The sequence below is a fragment of the Anopheles maculipalpis genome, chromosome 3RL, assembly GCF_943734695.1.
Source record: "Anopheles maculipalpis chromosome 3RL, idAnoMacuDA_375_x, whole genome shotgun sequence".
Lineage (NCBI taxonomy): Eukaryota > Metazoa > Arthropoda > Insecta > Diptera > Culicidae > Anopheles > Anopheles maculipalpis.
In genome coordinates, this window is record NC_064872.1 from 81900261 (window position 1) to 81920776 (window position 20516).

The 20516-nt window shown below is 43.4% G+C and overlaps 7 protein-coding genes across 7 annotated transcripts in view; 3 read left to right on the top strand and 4 right to left on the bottom strand.

Annotated features, from left to right (window-relative positions):
* Nucleotides 1–7080, top strand: part of LOC126561901 (major facilitator superfamily domain-containing protein 6) — a 26306-nt gene extending 19226 nt beyond the window's left edge. Inside the window, exons 2-8 of the mRNA XM_050218268.1 lie at nucleotides 1501–1576; nucleotides 2071–2246; nucleotides 2326–3120; nucleotides 3187–3356; nucleotides 3426–3729; nucleotides 3797–3974; nucleotides 6989–7080. Coding sequence (XP_050074225.1) covers nucleotides 1510–1576; nucleotides 2071–2246; nucleotides 2326–3120; nucleotides 3187–3356; nucleotides 3426–3729; nucleotides 3797–3974; nucleotides 6989–7080 — 1782 coding nt within the window. The 5' untranslated portion in view covers nucleotides 1501–1509. The remainder of the gene's footprint in view (nucleotides 1–1500; nucleotides 1577–2070; nucleotides 2247–2325; nucleotides 3121–3186; nucleotides 3357–3425; nucleotides 3730–3796; nucleotides 3975–6988) is intronic.
* LOC126561961 (UDP-glucose 6-dehydrogenase) overlaps nucleotides 1–20516 on the top strand; it is a 299499-nt gene that overhangs the window by 268936 nt on the left and 10047 nt on the right. The window lies entirely within an intron of this gene.
* Nucleotides 1–20516, bottom strand: part of LOC126561876 (PTB domain-containing adapter protein ced-6) — a 359240-nt gene that overhangs the window by 143309 nt on the left and 195415 nt on the right. The window lies entirely within an intron of this gene.
* On the bottom strand, nucleotides 7891–10112 carry LOC126563250 (biogenesis of lysosome-related organelles complex 1 subunit 6). Its single transcript, XM_050219880.1, has 5 exons — nucleotides 9991–10112; nucleotides 9778–9900; nucleotides 9607–9691; nucleotides 8091–8177; nucleotides 7891–8013 (listed from the first exon to the last, which is right to left on the bottom strand). The coding sequence occupies exons 1-5, from the start codon at nucleotides 10002–10004 to the stop codon at nucleotides 7897–7899; spliced, it is 426 nt and encodes a 141-aa protein (XP_050075837.1). The 5' UTR covers nucleotides 10005–10112; the 3' UTR covers nucleotides 7891–7896.
* LOC126562756 (protein KTI12 homolog) lies at nucleotides 8307–9250 on the bottom strand. The gene is made up of 2 exons (XM_050219334.1): nucleotides 8656–9250; nucleotides 8307–8591 (listed from the first exon to the last, which is right to left on the bottom strand). Exons 1-2 carry the CDS (start codon nucleotides 9226–9228, stop codon nucleotides 8307–8309), a joined length of 858 nt encoding a protein of 285 aa, XP_050075291.1. The 5' UTR covers nucleotides 9229–9250.
* On the top strand, nucleotides 10444–13361 carry LOC126561549 (exosome complex exonuclease RRP44). Its single transcript, XM_050217763.1, has one exon. The coding sequence runs from the start codon at nucleotides 10476–10478 to the stop codon at nucleotides 13359–13361; it is 2886 nt and encodes a 961-aa protein (XP_050073720.1). The 5' UTR covers nucleotides 10444–10475.
* LOC126563674 (N-alpha-acetyltransferase 60) lies at nucleotides 15538–17804 on the bottom strand. The gene is made up of 5 exons (XM_050220318.1): nucleotides 17746–17804; nucleotides 16257–16554; nucleotides 15967–16187; nucleotides 15777–15887; nucleotides 15538–15676 (listed from the first exon to the last, which is right to left on the bottom strand). The coding sequence occupies exons 1-5, from the start codon at nucleotides 17763–17765 to the stop codon at nucleotides 15538–15540; spliced, it is 789 nt and encodes a 262-aa protein (XP_050076275.1). The 5' UTR covers nucleotides 17766–17804.

Sequence of the window (20516 nt, forward strand, 5' to 3'; positions counted from 1 at the left end):
TAGAAAGCATATAAAATAAATAATAAATTAACTGCATGTGTGATTCGTTACGCCAAGAAAACAGTCGATTTTCTACATTTGATAGCAAAACCTGAGTGCAATTCGTATTTTTGATAATTGTATGCTGCATTTGTGCTAACATTGCGGCAGCAAATCCTAGTTTACCGGTCTGGTGAAAACCTTGAAACTTGCAAATCGTTGATCTTGAATTAAACCAAGTAGATCCCGGCAAAAGTTATTATTTTAACCTTTTTTTTCTATTTAAAATTGCGCCTTTTCAGACTGCCTTAGGTAATGCGGTAGAAAACAAAAAACAAAGCTAGTAAATTTTATAAACTCTGATTAATTATGGTTTCGTTGTTATGGTTTCAACAACGTTCACGGTGTAAATCAACAAGATCAACAAGTGATCAAGAATCAACAACTTAATTTCTTGTAATCACGTTACACCATTCGTTGCAGTCTCAACGGTTTTCCGACAACAAACAAACAACCACGTGCAGTGGAAATGTCTGTCTGACAAAGTTTTCATTGCAGGGTTAGCTGAGAGGCGTACTTTTATATTGACCGTGTAAATTAAAATCCGTTTTTTTTATTTGTATCATTAGTAACAAGATATGCTAGTTTGCTTGTAGTGTTTGCAATACAACTTATAGTATAATCTTTTTTCTTTATCTTGAAAATTATAAGATAAAAACACATGTTACCATTTTTCTTGCAATAATATTTAATCAAATATAAATGAACCAACTACGAAATCAATTAATCATTAACTTATTTTATGAAACAGCCCCTGAGCTTGTAAATGCAAGCTTACCCCACAAACTGTGTAACCCTGCACCGCTGCACACTTTAGCGCAACCTGTCAACTTTACATCCAAAACGCCCATTGCGTTCGTGTTCGTCGCGCTGAGCGGAGAGTTTTGTTGCATAATTTGCAGAAAGCCTTTGATCGCGTTGTACTCGTAGATGCATCATTGACTCTCGCTCTCTGTGCCGTGTGCTTCGTGTATGTGTGTGTGTGTATTACCGCGGTGTTGTGTCCCGTGCAAACCGACCCACTCCCGGAATTGATCGTTGTAAGTGCCGGATGCGGTGTAAATTCGCGTGCAAAACATAAACAAACATAAACGCTGCTGGACAGACGATTGTACGCCGCGGAACAAATCGTGTTGAACGTGGTTTTCCCTTATGTTGAAGAATCCATTTATGTGTCCGCTTACAGCTGCTGTACAGTGTTTGCTTCGTGTGATAGAGAACTCGGCAAAAATGAACTGAAACCTCCGGTGATAAAAGAAGTGCGTGGCGTTGCTCAAGTGAAACACCAACGAACCAAAGCCACATTTATTCCATTGCATATCAACGCAGTACGGGACGCCGGAGCCTCACGGTGCTTGTAGCTACGGGGTGAAACGGGGACTGTGCGAACCTCGTGATTACATTACACTGTCGTATGCAGTTTTGCGTTCCCAGTGCTGATAGAAACAGTCCGCAAAGACCGCATCCAAAATGGTGCAGCTCGAAATTAACAAAAAGCTACTGCCCATGAAGGCACACTACTTCCTCTTCAATGCAGGTAAGCCACATCTCTTGTTCGGGACAAAAAATCCCAAAAAAAAACATCGAGCCGAAAATGCCCAAAGACCCGGCTTCCAGGTGTGCAGCGATGATTTACGACCCTTATAAACCGGTTTCCTTCCTTTGCCCTGCTATCCTCCGAAATGAAGAATTTTTGGATGTTGCACCACTTCAATGAGCTATTTTCGTTAGCGTACTTCATTTTGTAACATTCCGCCGCAGCGGTGATGCTCTTAAACAGGATGATTTAAAATAGAATACAACAATTATGTAAGGAGTTGCAACTAGTTGTCCATGTCACCCCATTACAAGCGGCATTAACTCCGCGCTGTAATCAGTACCCATTGCCGAAAGCCAAAACTATCTTTAACGAGCACACACGCACACACTCGCACGTGGACTAACAAATCCGGCCACGAAATTGGTGGTGACGAAATCGGGAGCACTTTTTTTATCACTAACTGTCGTCGTTTGGTTTTTCACCATTTTCAGGAACGGCTCCGGTAGTGCCTTTTATGCCGACGCTTGTGCGGCAGCTGGGTTTTTCGACGGTGATCGTCGGCACGATCTACACGGTCCTACCGATCGTGGGCATGCTGGTGAAGCCCCTGTTCGGCATCATTGCCGATCGGTTCCAGCGTCAGAAGCTGTTGTTCCTGATCTTTCAGGTACTAGCGAACACGACCGTCCCTTCGCTCTTATCAATGGCTTATCGTTTTCATTCTTCTTTGCCTCGCATCGCTCTAGATTCTAACGGCCGTTCCATTCTTTATGATCATGTTCATACCGGCCATCCCGCAAGACTCGACCGTAACATTCCATTGCCACAACGGAGCTGCCGATCTTAAGTACTGTCCGGAAAATGGTACCAGCATTGATTCCTGCCTGGTGGAAAGTATCACAACCAACGAGAGCAACGGGACACTGCTGTGCGATATGGAATGCCGCACGGAACCATGGATGTGGGACACAGTGTGCAACTACTGGAACGTGTCCAAGTACTGCGACGAAAAGAACATTCCCACCGATCGTATCCTAAGACTGACGGGTGTTGTACCCAACAACCACATTAATCTGGTCGACGAATGTCTATTCTTTATGTTGCGCGAGGGCAAAATGGACGGTGAGCGGGTACCGCTTTACTGTCCGGCCAATACGACCGATTTCCGGACGAGTTGTCAGGTGCAGTGTAACAACGAGCAGGTGATGGGTGCCATTTCACACTCGAAAATTGCGGACAGCGAAGTGACGGGCCTGTATCAGTTCTGGCTGCTGTTCCTGTTCCTGATCTTCAGCTGGGCTGGTATGGCTGTCGTCGTGAGTGTAGGAGACGCGATCTGCTTTGAGATGCTTGGCGATAAGCCCCATCTGTACGGCAACCAACGGCTGTGGGGTTCGATCGGTTGGGGTACGGTATCACTTTTTGCCGGCTTTCTCGTGGACAAACTGTCGGAGGGAAAGCTGACGAAAGATTACACAATCGTCTTTTACATGACGATCGTGCTGATTGCGTTCGATATGCTGTGCTCGTCTAAGCTACAGGTAAATTGAATTCTTTTTGATCATTTGAGCGGACACTAAACGATTCTTTTTTTTTACTCCTTTTAGCACACCCAAACGCGTCTCTCAACCAACATTTTGAAGGACGTTGGTAAAATATTTGTCAACTTCCGGATTGTGGTATTTTTCTGCTGGTGTGTACTGATCGGTTTCGGAACGGCGCTGATCTGGAACTTCCTGTTCTGGCATCTAGAAGATCTCGCAAGTGCACAAGAAGGGTATGCATGGAAAAAGTGACAATTGCAAGAACTTCTGAATATCTATCCAACAACCATCTACCTTGACAGATGCGGCCATTCGACGTGGATTAAAACATTGGAAGGAATCATCATGTCAATTCAAACGTTCGGTGGTGAACTACCGTTTTTCTTTCTCTCCGGCTGGATATTGAAAAAGATTGGTCACATTCATGCGATGAGCTTGGTACTGTTAGGGTTCGGTGTGCGTTTCCTGCTTTACTCGCTGCTCTCCGATCCCTGGTGGGTTATACCGATCGAGTTTATGAACGGTATTACCTTTGGGCTGTTTTACGCGACGATGGCATCCTACGCCAGTATCGTGGCACCACCCGGTACAGAGGCCACAATGCAGGTTAGTAGAAGTAAACTTCCGTCAATTTGAACCGCAGACAATTAATCGACCTTTTTCTTCCATTTAGGGACTCGTTGGAGCAGTCTTCGAGGGTGTCGGTGTATCACTGGGCAGCCTGCTGGCCGGTAACTTATTCTACCGCATCGGCGGTAGCTCAACGTTCCGAGCCTTCGGTATAGCGGCGCTGATACTGTTTGTGCTGCATGTTGTGGTGCAGAAACTAATCGATCGCTTCGGTAGCTACGGTAAGCAACAACAACAACAACAGAAAATGGATAACTTAACGGACGTTAAGCTAAAGGCGAATGGGACGCATGGGTCGGGCGGGTTAGGTGGGGATGATGGTATCGCGAATGGACAGCTGGCCAAAACCAATTCCATCCTATCAGAATCGACCGTACAGGAAGAGCTGCACGATGGTGAAGAAAAGGAGCAACTGCGTAATGCAGTCGACAATCACGTAGACGCAAAGACTGTCTCCAATGGAAACATTGCACACCACGGGCCAGCAAAGACGTCCAACAGCAAACCAATCGAGGGGCAACTATACGAAGTGCCATTAAATTAAAGCGAGTTTCGTTTTTTTCCTTCTTTGCTCCTTCTCAAAGTAGTACTTCCGTTAGGGGAAAGGTTATTAATTTTTAAGTTTAAAAATGCTTCGTGTAGAATACTGAAACGATCCATCTCCATCTCACTCCACATTGCGTTATACAAACGCAGCACAAACCAATCAAAAGACTACTGAAATGAAATCATTCGCCCAAAACCCACCATAAGATAACATTACAAAGTGGGAACACTTAATACTGGCACACGTTCAACTGCGTTATTACGGCGCATATTTGCTCTATGTTTGATAAGTTTGTATTTCTGTTTTGTTTTTCGTTTTTTGGCTCATCTCATCTTACTCTTTACTGCAATGAGTTCGTATTACTATACAACAGTGTACAAAGTAATAAATACGAATGAATCCATCCTTTACTCTTTATCGCGAGTGAGCAATTCATTTACAATCCCTCGGGCAATATCATATTGTAGGCCACAAAGAAAACAATTATATTATTGTTGTCCATAAAACAACTGTACATGTGGCTAAAAACGGTATTGCATTACAAATATGCGACACCATTTACAGTACAAATAGCATATTGAAATCATACAGACAGCCACACAAGCACACATCATCTCTTTCTTGGCAACAATCAACGCATTTGTGTTTCTGCTCTGCTTCAATTCAGCCACAGGTGGGTCTAACTAGAATACTTTTCTCTCTAGCAGTTTGAATTTTCCTTTTGTTAGTGCGTTTTTGGTGCTTTATTAGTGTTTGCTTTGTAGAGTTGATTTAATTTACAGTGCATCCTATGAGTATTTGCCAGCTACATATTTTCCACTAAAATATGAATTTAGAGTTGTAATAGGCAAATGATCTGATAGTTAGAACAAAACACATACATTTTGAAAATCTACGATTGGCCCTTGAAATATTTCAATAACAATAATAAGACTATAAAACCTTAAATTTTTATCCCAGATTTTCGCAAAAAAAAAAAAATCGTGAGTCCAATCAGTAAGATCAGAATAAGATAGAGCAGATCAATGCTTGATTCGCCCATTAAGCAGGGAACATGAGTCGCCATGAAGTCAGTAAATTTAATATACGAATCATGATAAGAGAGAAGATGTCACGATGTTGTAGGCATCTTATTACGTCTTGTCGGAAAGCCCCGTTCGATCGATCAATCAACAAAAAATACTAAGTGGTCGTTCGTTAATCATTAATTTAATGGATGGAACAAGTGTATTTATGGTTTGACTGATGGGAGGGAAATTGAGGAAATATACAGAATTTCAAACGACAACCAGGAAAAAGATACGAAAAACTAAAATCCCAATCAGCGGATTAGTTAGGTCAAAATTTGGCGTCGAGACACATCAGCCCGTTCAGTTCAGTAAAATTGTATCTAGAAATATTAAATTACAATTGTTAACTATTGAAATCGTATGGTATTATATTTTATAGAAGGTGTACTCAGGAAAGGTCGAGGATCGTATCCTTTCCAGACAATTCCCCCGTAATGATAACCGACTATCCAACTACTGGGTATCAAAAAGTATCTAGTAAGTCATTAGACGGTCAGCATGACATAACAGGTCGTACATTTATGTACATCATGAAGGTCTAAGGACTTAGAAGAATGATCTGTAAAAGTTCTTCTACATTTACATTGACCACATTGAAGAGTTCCGTTATGGATTGGATATTGATTCCAAGAAGATAAAAAAAATGTAAAAAAAACTCATTCTGGACACAGTTTTCAAAACTCTTTGTACATTCATGAGACAGAATTCAAAGGTTCGATCGACATTCTGATTATTATTGAATTATTCCAAAAGACCAACTTTTAACAAAACTTTCGCATTAATGAACGAACTATCAAACCTAACCAAAAGGCTATATTTTATGTGCTTATTACACTCCAAATTCGCATTTTAGTATGTAGTTAGACGTATACTTTTTTAGGTTAACTATAACCAACGAAATTACTGGCACACACACTAGACGCACTAGTTCCTACCACGAAAGCCACACCATGATTGGGATGCATGCTACGGCCCCATGGACACTGGACCGTAATGACACCCTCGACTACAGGTTGTCACAGCAAAGCCAATGATAAGCAAACCTCAAAGTAACATTGTCCCGTACCTACATTGTCTCCTTTGCGCGAAGGCGGCCTATCGCATTGCTCATTACAACGCACATTTTGCATTTATATCTGTAGCTAATCGTACCGTGCAGGCACCTTCTATCATCTTTCAAGGGACAGCGCGCGTCCCTTTAAGAGGGGCTTTAAAAGAATAAAAAAAATTACCTTTTTATTGCACTCGAGCACGTGCCAAACATGCCAAGATTGAATGGTGGTTATCATCACTCGTACATTGAACGGAAACGGCTTCACCGCCTGAAAAATATGACCAATTCGTAACAGACATTGTGACTACTTATTAGCATTAGCAGTGCTTTCATTTAAAAGGAAATCTGCCTACCTTCTTATCTGGATATTTTGGAAGGTTTTACTATGTGCCGGCGTTTTTAGTTCTTTGTGCTAAATTTCCGTCCTTTGCATGTGTTCCTGTTCTGATCGGGATTTTGGGACTTGCATGAAAACAGCATGCGTTTACTTAGATTAATTTTTTCCGATTTTATTTTCGTTCTTGTTTCTAAAGCGGTTTTTTCTTTCTTCTTCCACACTTTCAGAAACTCGCCCTGGGTATGCACCACCGAAGGAGGCGTTGGAAAATTTAGAGGACGATCAACCAATCGTGGCCGGTGGCAGCTATCAGAAGTAACAGTGTTTGTTCGCGGCTGGAGTTCCTCCCAATAGCCTTATTTAACATGTGTTTTTTTTTTGTGTGAGAGGGATTCGGTTTTTTAAATTACTGACCATTTGCATTTAACTATAATTCATACTAAAGTGGAGAAGGAGACACATTCCAGTGTGCGCGCGTCTAATGTGTTTTTTGAGTGAACGGGTATGTCGGGCACTATTGCGGTGACAAAGGTTTTTTTCAAGCTATATTTACTACTAGACAAAGTAACAAAATAAACGTAGTTATCACATAAGAGAAGCTGTAAAACACCATTTTTACTTTTGATTATATGTTTATTTTATTTGATTGTTTCCTTTCCTTATGACTCAACGGTTGCGTTTGTTGTTTGTATCTGACCGTTTCCCCTTTCCGTGGAAGATAGTAAAATAACTGGAAACACTCTCTGATTTTGGTTTTGGCAATATATGGCGCAACACAGTCTTCAACAAACGATGGGCCACAGCGATTCCTTCAGGCACGGTTTCTTTTATTACACACGTTTTGAATGAAATTTGCTAAAAATGTTCAGCATTTTCAAACAAAGCTTCTCTCTCTCTCTCACTATTTGTTCCATTCCATTCGATTTTGTGTTTGTGTTTTGTAATAATAATATTTTTCGATTGCTTCGTTGCACAAAGACAGTTAAGTCTGGTCGATCGGTTGGGACAATAGTCCCACCAACGGTTCGTCTGCGTTTTAAAGAAAAATTTTAAATGCGATTAAGTTTGCCAACGTTCTCCTTTCTGCTTTGAGCATATATCACGCGGGATCATCAAACCCCGGGATGTGGCGGGATTAAGATTTTCGTGGCGTTCTTTTACTGTTAGCCACCAGCGATTCTTCGTAGTGCAACTGTTGCAGCTTCGTTGCACATTGGTTCACTTTCAGTTCCTGGATTTCCAACGCTTTTGCCTGCGGGTGGGAGGAGAGTGTTGGTAAAAAGATAATTTCGTTAGCGTTTCTTTAATCTAATATGTTGTAAATATTACCCTGAGGTTCTTTGTTCGTTGGTGTATTTGGTGCATCTGCATCTTTATGCGCGTAACCTTATCTTTGTACGCTTTGGTTTTCAGCACCTGTAACACAAGTACATAGTGACATTCAATTAAATTTTTCAAGTAATTAAACGCGAAAAAGAAAACTGCTTATTAAAGCTTTGACAAACTAATTAATTAAACAAATTTTCATTTAGATATTGCGCCGATTTAAGCGCCATTTGTATTTGTGTTGAGAAATTGTACAAAAATTGCCGGTATTTTACTAATATCCGAGCTAACGTTTGTGTGCATTTTAACATAGTTTAAAAACTGTCTTCGATGGCGATAAAGCTGTGCCACGCTCATATTAGACGGTACGTCTGCTTGCATTCCCGCCTGCGGTATCTCCACCGGTCCATCAACGCCCATTTTCCTCGCGGAAGCAATCTGATCCACGATCGTCTGTGTCGTTTTGTCCAGCTCGAACAGAAAATTCGTTGCGCTTAGCGGCATCTTGAAAAAAGCATAATAAATGCAATGCAGTGTGCTTTTTACAATCCAAAATCGATTAACTTACATTTTGTGTCGCTAAATTCGGTGGCAACGATGCCTGTTCGTACAACGCGCTGTTGATACCGGCAAGATCCATCTCTTCCCCACCATACACGGTAAACAGGGGATGATCCCATCGGCTACTGTCCTGTGGCTCCTCGTACCGTTGACAGAGCGCATCAAACGTTTCGGCATCAAGGTCGTCATCGCTACCGCTCTCTACAATCTCCTTCCTGCGAGCATCTCGCTGCTCTACCGTCATCGCACAGTGCACGGTGCACTGGGTCGTTCGTGCGTTTTTGCTCATGCAAAACACTTCATACCGGTACCCTTTAATGTAATTCGTTCCATCCATGATGACTAGTGTCGTTTTGGTCAACAGTTTCATCGCTTCCGATTTGAGGCTGGCACGGATTTGTTTCTCTTTCGTCGTGTCGTTAAAGCTTTCCTTCACGCCGTAGCCGGATCGTGTGATACAGTCAGCTTCGGACACGATGTGAACGGGCGTTTTACCGTTTTCGATGAAATATTTTTCCAATTCTTTTGCACGGGTGGTTTTCCCACTGCGCGGTAAACCGGTAATCACAATAAGAGGCATGCTGGATCACTTTTTACCAAAGAATTTTGCTAATTTTCGTAGCAAACACAAGACAGCGCTTTTATTGTGGCGTTGATTCGCTTTGACAGATTGCACGATGAAACGTCAACAAGAAGCAATGGATGATTTGTGATGTAGGAAGGAGAAGCTAATTTTTCGTAAACAAACACACTAATTTTACCTTACCGATGGAAAATTGTTGTAATTAGTTCAACGATAATGCTAAACTTTGCCTCAACTGGCACTTATCACGAGAAGAACAGAAGAGTCTTATATTCTTTACACACACTTGATTGTTCAACAAACTCCTTATCAATTTGCTTAAATATCAAAAGGTGCACAACGTATTGAAAAGTTTTTCATCTCTCACTCACTTACCATTTCGTTCACTTCCTGTATCTGCCGGCTGGCGAAAGCATTCTTTTCACTGGTCATCGCAATTTGTAGATCATTTTGTTTATTTCTGTAAGTAAAAGAGCAGCTTGAGAATATGCCAATCTTGCTCTTCAGCTCTTTGCATGCTGGTACAATCAGCTATCCCCAACTCACATTAGCTCCTTCAAGTTTTCCTTCACCTCCTTTAACTTAGGCTCGTAGATCTGTAGCAATCCGGCCGATAGTGCCCGGACCGTTTCGTTGTGCTCCTGAATGTCCTGGCTTTCGCTGTCGGAGCTAAAACCATAGCCAAGGAACAAAGAGATTATTGCGATAAGAGTTAATCACACTATTGGCATACATATTCCTTCTATTACTATAACTTACGCTTCCTCAGACATGGCGGGTTGTGTGGTGGGTGTTTTGGAATGTCGTAATTGTGCTTCTGTTCGAGCGATAACACGCGAAAGATCGCACAATTATCGGAATGCAGGACGCGAGTTTTTGTGTTTATTTACATCCAGTGCCACCAGCGCACAAGGTATGTGTGTATATAGTGCGAAACGTGTGCTCCTGGCTGCATGCTCATTGTGCGATTGGCTGCGTACGTGATTGCTGCCAGAATGAAGCCGAAAAATATATTTTGACGTTTAGCCTCATCGAAAACGCCGTACTTCATGCGGTTGTGAAGTAGTGTAGATTGTTGTTAAAAATACCTTGTAAAACATATTATTTCCAGTTATTCTTGTTCCGTAGTGCTACTCACTGGTTCTTCGAAAAGTTCCAAAAGGATATTACTACCACAATTTATTTATACTTTATGCAAAACTGCCTTTTTTCCGTACCACGTTTTCACCCGGTAAACAGGCACCATGTTGACAAACAAAGTGTTCATGAAGAAAACCAAACGCGGCAATATACTAAAAATTGTACGCGAACACTATCTGCGGGATGATATCTGGTGCGGTTCGGCAGCCTGCCAAAAGTGTCCGCTGGATGAAAATGCAATACTGCTCGATGAAGCGCCACAATCCGTTAGCGACCGGTTTGCCTTTCCGCACTATCTGCTGCTCGATACGAACATCGTCCTGTACCAGATGGATTTGCTAGAGGAAAGTGCAATCCAGAATGTGATCATTCTGCACACGGTACTGGACGAGGTGAAGCATCGTAGTGCGGTGATTTACAAAAGATTGCGTGCAATTCTGTCGAATCCCGAGCGGAAGTTCTATACCTTCGTTAATGAACACCACAAGGATACGTACGTGGAGCGTATGCCGGGTGAATCGGCCAACGATCGGAACGATCGTATGATCCGAACAGCAACGCAATGGTACGAGAAGCATCTGCATCAGGAAAGGGCACGCAAGCCACGGGTACGCATTGTACTGCTGTCGGATGATGCCGATAACCGGACCAAAGCGACGGATCTTGGCCTGAACACGTGCTCTGCGGCGGAGTACATGAAAGCGGCCAAGGAGAAGTTTGTCCACCTGCTGGACAAGATTTCGCAGCGTGATACGGTGTGCGAATCGAAAGAACCACTCTTCCCGTCGCATCTGACGCTAATGCAGATACACGAAGGAATCAAAAGCGGCAAGCTGATGCAGGGTGGCTTTCTAGCGTCGCGAGACAATTACCTCGAAGGGTATGTGCGGGTTGAAAGCATCGAAAAGGCCGTCCTGATTCAGGGACGCATGAATCTGAATCGTGCCGTCGATGGGGATGTAGTGGCGATCGAAATGTTGCCAGAAAGCGAATGGAAAGCGCCGAGCGATGTGGTGCTGGTGGACGAGCAGAACGATCCGGGCGATATGGTCGAACCGGATCCAACGTTCAGCGTCAAGCCCCAGGCAGAGCGTGAACCGACAGCAAAGGTGGTGGGCATTATTAAGCGGAAATGGCGTCAGTACTGTGGCATTCTGATACCAAGCCACATTCAAGGCTCGACACGTCACATTTTCGTACCGGCAGAACGTAAAATTCCACGTATTCGAATTGAAACGCGCCAGGCCGCAACGCTCCTCTCGCAGCGTATAATCGTGGCGATTGACCAGTGGCCAAGGCATTCGCGCTACCCGCAGGGACATTTCGTGCGTGCGCTTGGGCCGATCGGTTCGAAGGAAACGGAGAATGAGGTCATTCTTCTCGAACATGATGTACCGCACAACCGTTTCTCGGAGGATGTACTTGCCTGTCTGCCACAGCTGCCGTGGATAATTACGAATGATGATTTGAAGCGTCGGGTAGATTTGCGTAACATTACGATTTGCTCGGTGGATCCACCCGGATGTACGGACATTGATGATGCACTGCATGCGCGCCGTTTGCCAAACGGAAACATTGAAGTTGGCGTTCACATTGCGGATGTAAGTCACTTCATTCGGCCTGGGACGGCCCTCGATCGGGAAGCGGCAAGTCGTGCAACGACCGTTTATCTGGTAGACAAACGTATCGATATGGTGCCGGAATTGCTTAGCTCTAATCTTTGCTCGCTGCGTGGTGGTGAGGAACGGTTCGCCTTTTCCTGTATCTGGGAGTTGGACGATGAGGCCAACATCAAGCACACAAAGTATCACAAGAGTGTGATAAAGTCGAAAAACGCACTCACGTACGAGGAGGCACAGATCATCATTGACGATAAAAATCAAACCAATGATGTGGCCACATCTCTTCGAATGCTGAACAGATTGGCTAAAATTTTGAAAAAACGACGTACAGAGAAAGGTGCGCTGGTGCTAGCTTCGCCTGAAATTCGTTTCCACGTAGACAGCGAGACGCACGATCCGATCGATGTGAAAGCGAAGCAACTGCTCGAAACCAACTCGATGGTGGAAGAGTTCATGTTGCTTGCGAACGTGTCTGTGGCGGAAAAGATTGAACAAGAGTTCCCGGAGTGTGCGATGTTACGTCGCCATCCGTGTCCTCCGCAGGCCAACTACGAACCATTGGTAAAGGCTGCACAGCATCAGGGCTTTGAGATAGTGACGACAAGCGGAAAGGAACTCGCGACCAGCTTGGATAATGCGGTTAAGCCCGAAAATCCTTACTTCAACACGATGCTTCGTATACTGGCCACACGTTGCATGATGCAGGCCGTCTATTTCATTAGCGGCACACTTCAGCGGGATGAATTCTTCCACTACGGTCTAGCGGCTCCAATCTACACCCATTTTACCTCCCCGATTCGTCGCTATGCCGATATCATCGTGCACCGTCTCCTGGCCGCTTGTACTGGAGCTGATTCGACGTACCCGGAGCTGCTCGATAAAAAGATCAATTCGAACCTTTGCAACAATCTGAACTATCGCAACCGGATGGCACAGTACGCAGGTCGTGCATCGGTCGCCCTTCACACGCATCTGTTCTTCCGCAAGCGTTCGGAAGATGAGCAAGCGTACATTCTGTTCATCCGTAAGAACGCCCTCCAAATATTGGTGCCGAAGTATGGATTCGAGGGTACGATTTATGTGACGGGACGTAACAATGAGGAAATTCGAACGGGAGTACGGTTCGTGTACGATGAGGATCAGCTAACGCAACGCTGTGGAAATATCGTATTTAGGGCGTTCGATCCCGTCGTGGTACGGTTAAGTCTGGATTCGACGAATGTGCAGCACGAGAAGCTGGTGTTTGAGCTGGTGGAACCGTACATTGAAGGGTTCAGCGTAAAGTCGGATGGGGCAGAAATTGAAGCACCGAAAAGGAAAGGCGACCAACAGCCTACAAAGTCGAAGAAAAGCAAAAAAGGAAAGTAAAATGAAGGCTTAATGTAAGTGAAGTTTGTATGTCACAAACAGCATAGAATAAAGCGAAATTCAATCCAATAAAAACATTTAATTTTAAATCATTAATTAATTACTTTCGCGGGTGAAATAATGAAGAAAAAGTTAAACTAGTTGTGCAGTTTTACATATTAATTATACTATATTTTTGGCATAACTTTATACTAAACAGTTCCTGCTTTAACGATCTGCTCTCTACAACCCCATACTCTACTGCCGATGAACTCTCTCTCTCTCTCTCTCTCTCTCTCTCTCCCTCTCTCTCTCTCTCTCTCTCTCTCTCTCTCTCTCTCTCTCTGTATCTTTGTCTGTGTCTTTCACGGTCCCGATCGATCGGGTTGCTTTGTTTTTTGTTGCTTGTTTGTTTCTTAGGTTTAATAAATATCATCTTAGATGTTACAACACACATTCTTATACATATCCGTGATCCTGTGCTTATGTTTCCTCATTTGTGTCTTCCCCTTTCCGTCTGGTCAATGTGTCTTTTATATTTTCTTGCTAAAGAGGCTTGCATTAGGAAGGCCACAGCAAACATATCATGCCGTTGACTTTGCTTTCTTTTGATTTTAAACTATTTAAACTGCTTCCTTATGTATCTCGGCGAAGAGTTTTGATGAATCTAGCACCAGTTGATAGTATAACAGAGATTTAGTTAAGTTTACCACACACAACAAATTATCTCTTTCAGGCTCTTTTACTATCAAACATTTGTGCTATAGCTGAATATTTTTCCTTTAGTAAAAATATCAAACTTGTAATAAATAAAACGAGACCAATTCAACAAACGAAACGTGCCAACATCCCAAAAAAAAGCTTATTTCCGCTATAAATAATCGCTTGTAACGATGCGTGTGTCTTATTTTTTATAAGAACTCCAATCAATAATTTAAACCATCAAACACGAGCAACAAATGAAACAGTTAAAGTTTTTAAAAACAATTTTTACGACAGGGTGAACCGGGAAGTCCGGTGGAATTCGAGGAACTTTTCAAATTTACGTAACGTATGGAAAACTGACAAACATTAAGTCAGGAAAGCCAGAAATGAAACTCTCGTTATTATTGAATGTATATGCTTTTTTTCAAAATTACATTAGTCAAGTATTATCCTGCATATGGCACTGAAAAATCGGTTCGTTTTTCAGTATATCTTTTTAATGTATTGAGTTAGCTTCCCGGTAGATATTTAGATGAAGTTGTAGAGAGTTCTAGAGTGCTCTCAGAAATTAATCGAATTATGGCCATGGCATCGAATAAATCCATTGATAGATGGATGTTATAAGCGAATTGCGCACCGTCTTCAAAGACAAAATATACATTATCCAAAACCACAACTTGGAATATAAATTCAGCTCAAAATTAGGTGCTTTATCTTTTAACAGCGCCAATAAGGCAGGACAGGACTATCCAGCTACGAGATAAAAACAAGCCACGAAAATCAAAAAAGGAAGAACAAACCTTATTATTGAGGTTTATTACAAAACCACCGCTTGTAAAATTATTTTTAAAAACTTCGAATACCACTAGCCAGCTCACACCCTATACATCGCCTGCAAGGCGTATAAAATATCTTTATCCTGGTTCATATCATTTACCCATTTTCCTCATGCACATGAATATCTTCTCCGGCTTGTTGATGATGTGTTGGCTACAAATTGTTGGTCGGTTTTTGCATTTCTATATACAGCTGATAAAAAATATGCAATTTCTTTAGACACTATTTAGACACTCCTATAGCGAACTAACTCTGCTGGATGAAGAAGAATGTAATATCACAAAAAAATGCGCTTACTATCATTTGATATGACAAAGATACCGTGGGGCGTTTCTAGTTTTCTCGCTTTTAACCAAAACACGAAAAAAAGTAGATAACAAATTTTTATCCTGAGCGTAACGTAATTAACCTTAAAATAACGTAATCCGAATAGGATGGCAAAGCTAGGAAAGCTCACTAATGCATGTGCTAAGCGTTTGTTTTTTAGTGGGGAAAAAAAAGTTCAATTAAAAACGATCCAGCTATCGACCATGCATACGCTTTCTATTCCAAACATTGGTTTGGTTGGTTGAGGATTTTTCTTATAAAAGTTTAACGTAACAGTTTCAAAGGGCTGTAGGACGAACGAACGAAAAAGCTTAAAAGAAACAGAACTCTACTCGTCCGGCTGAAGGTGAGATCTTCCCATAGTACGATAGCACACCCAACGGAACGCTGTTCGCATGCGGCCACAGATCCACGGGCAAAGTCCACCGGCAGTTAGAATCTGCGAGCACCAGTACTTCAAATAATCGGTAAAGTTGGTGGTTAAGGAGATATTAGTTCTAAAAACGTGGAAACGGTTCTTGGCTAGCGTGAATGGAACAGAATGAGATATTATATTGAAAAGGATATTATAAGCTCCAAGGCGAATGGCCCCCGTTGATGTAGGACACGTAGGTGAAACCATCTTTGCACTTTCCTCGAATAGAGTAGTAGTAAGGCAGAAAGGAATGAAGGACAAACCTGAAACAAGTGGTAAGGAAAGCACCAAAGCGGTGAATATTATTAGAAATTCGATAAACTAAACTGCAAACTCTCTTACCCTCTTCGCTCGTAAAAAAGTATGGCTGTACGGTTCGTGGTCAGTACATGTAGAAATATTGCCTTCACCTTGTGTCGTTCGGCAGTCGTTAGATGGTTGATGAGAGAGTCCAGCAGCAAGGATCCTATACCGTTTTGGCGGTACTTTCGATGCACACCCAGGGACAGTATGTACCCTATCTCTGCATCGCGGCCCATCGATTCCGGAATAATGCCTCGATCCTGGGGGCGAAATATAACGCATTATTCACGTAAAACTGTTACCTTTCCCTTTCGATGCGAAACGGTTACCTCTTTGTTGAGTTTGCTGTACGACTTAATCTCGGCCACGATTAGGCCAATGATGCTAAAGTTGTAAATGGCGGCCAGTGCGAAAAAGCGCGTGCTGGAGGTAATGTCCACGTACCACGAGAGCGGATAGTCGATCGGGAACCAGTCTTGGCACAAGGTCCGCACCTCCTCGAGATCGTCCGGGCAGAGAAAGCGTAGCTGCACATCGTTCGCTGAACACAGTGGTACCGACGGATATTCGTAGGTGTTTTGAAGACGCTCGTTGCTCTTTGTGCTGCCCAGGTGGTTCACGGGAAACCTATGGTGAGAGGAAACCGAACGAATATTATTTCAGTCTCAATTGTTGTGGTAAAATAAAGGATAAAGAAGCGGGACCGGGTAAATGAAATAACTCAGAACAAGGAAAGATCGAATCGACCTGATTTGCAGATTTAAAATTAGTGAAGAGGTAGAAAGTTAGACACAATTAAGTTGGCTAACGTTGGTTTTTGAGATAAAAAATAACATGCTGTTGCGGCATTATGATGGGGATCATTGGATTAGATGCAATTGCATTTTTACCATACTCCAGCTGCTATGGAATGGCCTTCTCGTTGACCGTGGAAAAAGGCTTACAAAACGTGCAAGCCGGATATGGTGCCTGCATCGGTATGTACAGCCACCGTAAAACCGTAAGCAGCGTAGCATACTAGATAAGATTAATGAACGAAACACTTGAATGCACACGGGTGTACGGGTGGTTCTCAATCCATAGCAACACTACCGTCCACGGAATGCAACGCTCTGCTAGTGTGTTAGGATCGGGGACCTTCTAGCGACTCATTACTGTTTGTGAAGTGGTTTTCATTTCCATTTGACCTGCAATGAATGAGTGTTTGCCTTTGGTTGCAGTTTCATGAAATACAATATTCATATGCAGCACAGAACCGATGCTTTCTACTCAATGAACATAGTTCATTGAACGCCCTAACTTTGTCCTGTGTTCCCGTTTTCAGCAGCGGCAGCGGGTGTGCGCATTATCAATTAGTTCCGATTTATGCAAACACTGACGACACCCAGCAACGCTGCCAGGCAACGAAACGCCCATAAACCTTAATTGCATTCTCTATCGCCCGTCCCAGGTCCCGACGACGCGTTGTCGACGACGGCGTCGTAATAACAAAGCCCCGTTTAATGGTCAAATATTTGCTCGAACAGTTTTTGAAATCTACTCCTCGTACTCCTGCTGCGTAAGCGTAACGTTTTTGCCGTGTGTGCATGCGCCCGTCCTTGTTTTCGCTTTCCACCAAAAAGGTAAACAAATAGTGCAGGCACGCAGCGAAAATTCGTGCACACCTGCTTACAGTGCACGTCGGGTGCGTAGGAAATTTAATTTAATTTCGGGAAAAACACATACACGTACACACAGTCGATTACTTGGTTGGATGATATGTTTCATGATGCAATTGGGGGATGAATCAGAGGTAATAAAGGGACGAGGAATGCTTACCAGGTGAATGATTGAGCCATCGGAACGAAGTGCTCCCGGTCGGACCGTGGTGGCCGAACACGTTTGGGAGGGGGGTCGTTGTAATGCGGGCGTTCTTTTTTGCCGGAAGCTTTTAGCAATGACACACAAACACACAATTCTACAACACGCTCTGGGCTCACGCGGTGCTGCTACTGTTATCACATAGCCTGGTGTATCTTATGCACCTACACTTTGTCAGACGTTTTCTAGTGCCCATCGTGCTCCCGGCGCTATTTATTATCGCACACAATCGTCGTTCCCGTCGTTGTATCACGATGATCACAATCTTGTTGGTGATGATGACATTTTTTTTCTTCCGTGTTTGATGATCGCACAAGTGCTAAGCTACTTTTGCTGCCTGCAGTTCGAAGCAAAACTCCGTTTCAGAGGAAAATGTTGATCCGTATGAAAGGTCTTCACAGCGTTTGGGAGTGCTTCGCGGCCAATAAAACTTATGCTACGATTGAGCGCGGTTAATCAAAATCAATTAAATTTCGATTCTACACAATGAGAATGGGTTGACAGTTGACCTTGTTTTGGATTTTTTTTCAAGGTGTGTATCAAAGTGGGTAAAAAGACTAGGTTGGCTCATAGCGTTGGAGCATTGGCCATATTTAAGGACAGTTTGACAGCAGTGGGTTTGATTGTGCTATGTGCTATTTCACCCAAGTCTACGCCGAACCCGAACCCTACGCCGTCGATGTAAAGGCCTCGGTCCACGAGAAATTTCATACTGTTGAAATCGACGTGAAACTGTCAAAAAGTCTTAAAACTCAGCACCAGACACCGCTTTTTCTCCGTTGCCCTGTGTAGATAGCTGGTGTATGCTTCAGGTTATCAAACAGCGATTTCAAAGCGAACAAATTTCACAAGCACTCACCGAAACCTGAATTTCTTATTTAGAAATCTACCGTGGCCCACAGCTTTGAACGGGCCACAAGAGATTTCAAAATAAAAGTTTAAATTTTTCATTAATGATAACCTGTCCCGCACATATGCTACATAAACGAAGCAATGGAGAAAAGGCTGAAATTGCTAGTTTGAGATTTTTTTCAAAGCTTAGCATCGTTTTCAACAAACTTAAATTTTCCGTGGCTTGTGACCCTGACATTTTTGTTTTGGAACTGTCCTTTGTCTACGGACTTTCATTTACCTAGCGATTTTACCAATATAAATCACTCTTAATAATATTATTAAGGAAGTTTGTATCAATAGAGACACCTCTATTTATGCACCTTAGGTTGCGCCCTCGAAGTCAGCTGACAAGTGTCAGAGAAACGTCATTTACCTACCGCACACACACACACAAACAGTATGCCTCTCTCTCGCGGTCTAAACAAACGCGGCTGTGCGGGTTTCGAGTTTTATTCGCGTAAGTAATCGCGAGTTTCGGTTCGGTTCGGTTCGGTTTCAAAAGTGTTCCGTGTTTTTCGCCGTGATTTTCACGTGTTTAAGTATAGTGTGCAATATTGGTCCAGAAAAATGCAATCCCGTTCAATGGTGACGGTGGAGATGCAGTGAAGAAGATCACAGCCCTGTATAACTCAAAGGTAAACAGAACATCCCGTTGCCTAGCGCATGATTACGAGAATGGGAAAAGCCCTGAGAAGCGACTCATCATCGTTAGAAGCTACTATTTCGAAGAATTTCGTGCCTGGATTAGATTGCCGCGAGATAGTGTCATGTGAAACAGAATACTGGGTGACCTAGATCTTAACCATTTGATACCGATATCTTCTTCCCAAGCCCACCGCGTTAGATACCCGAAGGTCCCCGGGAATAGAATTTCATTCATCTTGTAGACATCACTCCGTTGCTATGGCACGTCAGTGATACCTAGATGGTTAGTTTTCTTGCTAATGTGGTAGAGTAAATTGCTGATAAACTATTCCCCTGTTGGACGAGGAACCTGCATGCAAGCGAAAGGGGGAGGACCGCGGGAAGCAGGAAATTAAAGAAGCGGAATCGTTTGCTACATCCCATCCTCCCCACTCCCGGATGCAGCCTGCCCACCTCCCAGACCCATATTTTCCGATGCATACTGCAGTGGTGCGGGTTCCGAATGCAATATGTACAAGTGTCGGTCAGCAATTGACGGTCATTCGTGTGGGGCAAGGCCATCCCACTACGGACGAACGTGCCGGGAAAGAGACCCCAAAAATAACGAATCAACCCTCCTTTGACCGCCCCCTGGCGAGTTAGGTGCGCCCAGCGGTACATACAACCATACAAACACCATCGCTCGGCACGGTAGACAATTGGCTCCCCCGCCGACGCGACTGGCACGATTTCAGGCGATTCGAGAAGGTCGAATTGCACCCGACCGGACAACCGACCCCGGCTCGAATGCAACGGGACAGCGAAGGGAGGGTTGACATGCAATAGTTGGTACATAGGTTTTAGTCGCTTTAACTCTCCCTTCTCTCCCTCATACGATTATGCCGAACGGGTTTTTCGTGTCATTTTCTCCAGCTCGATTGCAAAAAAAAAAAAAAAATTAAAACCGAGCCCTCGCGTTCCAATCAAGAGTGAATCGATTGGGGAGGGCGGTTGCTCTCCCTGCTGCTACCACTACGGGCAGGCCCATCTGCCTTATTATACTTCTCCCATTGCCACCCTTCTTCTTTCCCCCCGTCTTCAGGGCACCCGGTTCTGGTACGGCAGGCGAGATGTTCTTGAACTTTGGTGGCCTTGAAAAAAAAACGCACCGTTGCTGTTGCAATAACTCTTCTTCCGCTTTACCTTTGGAA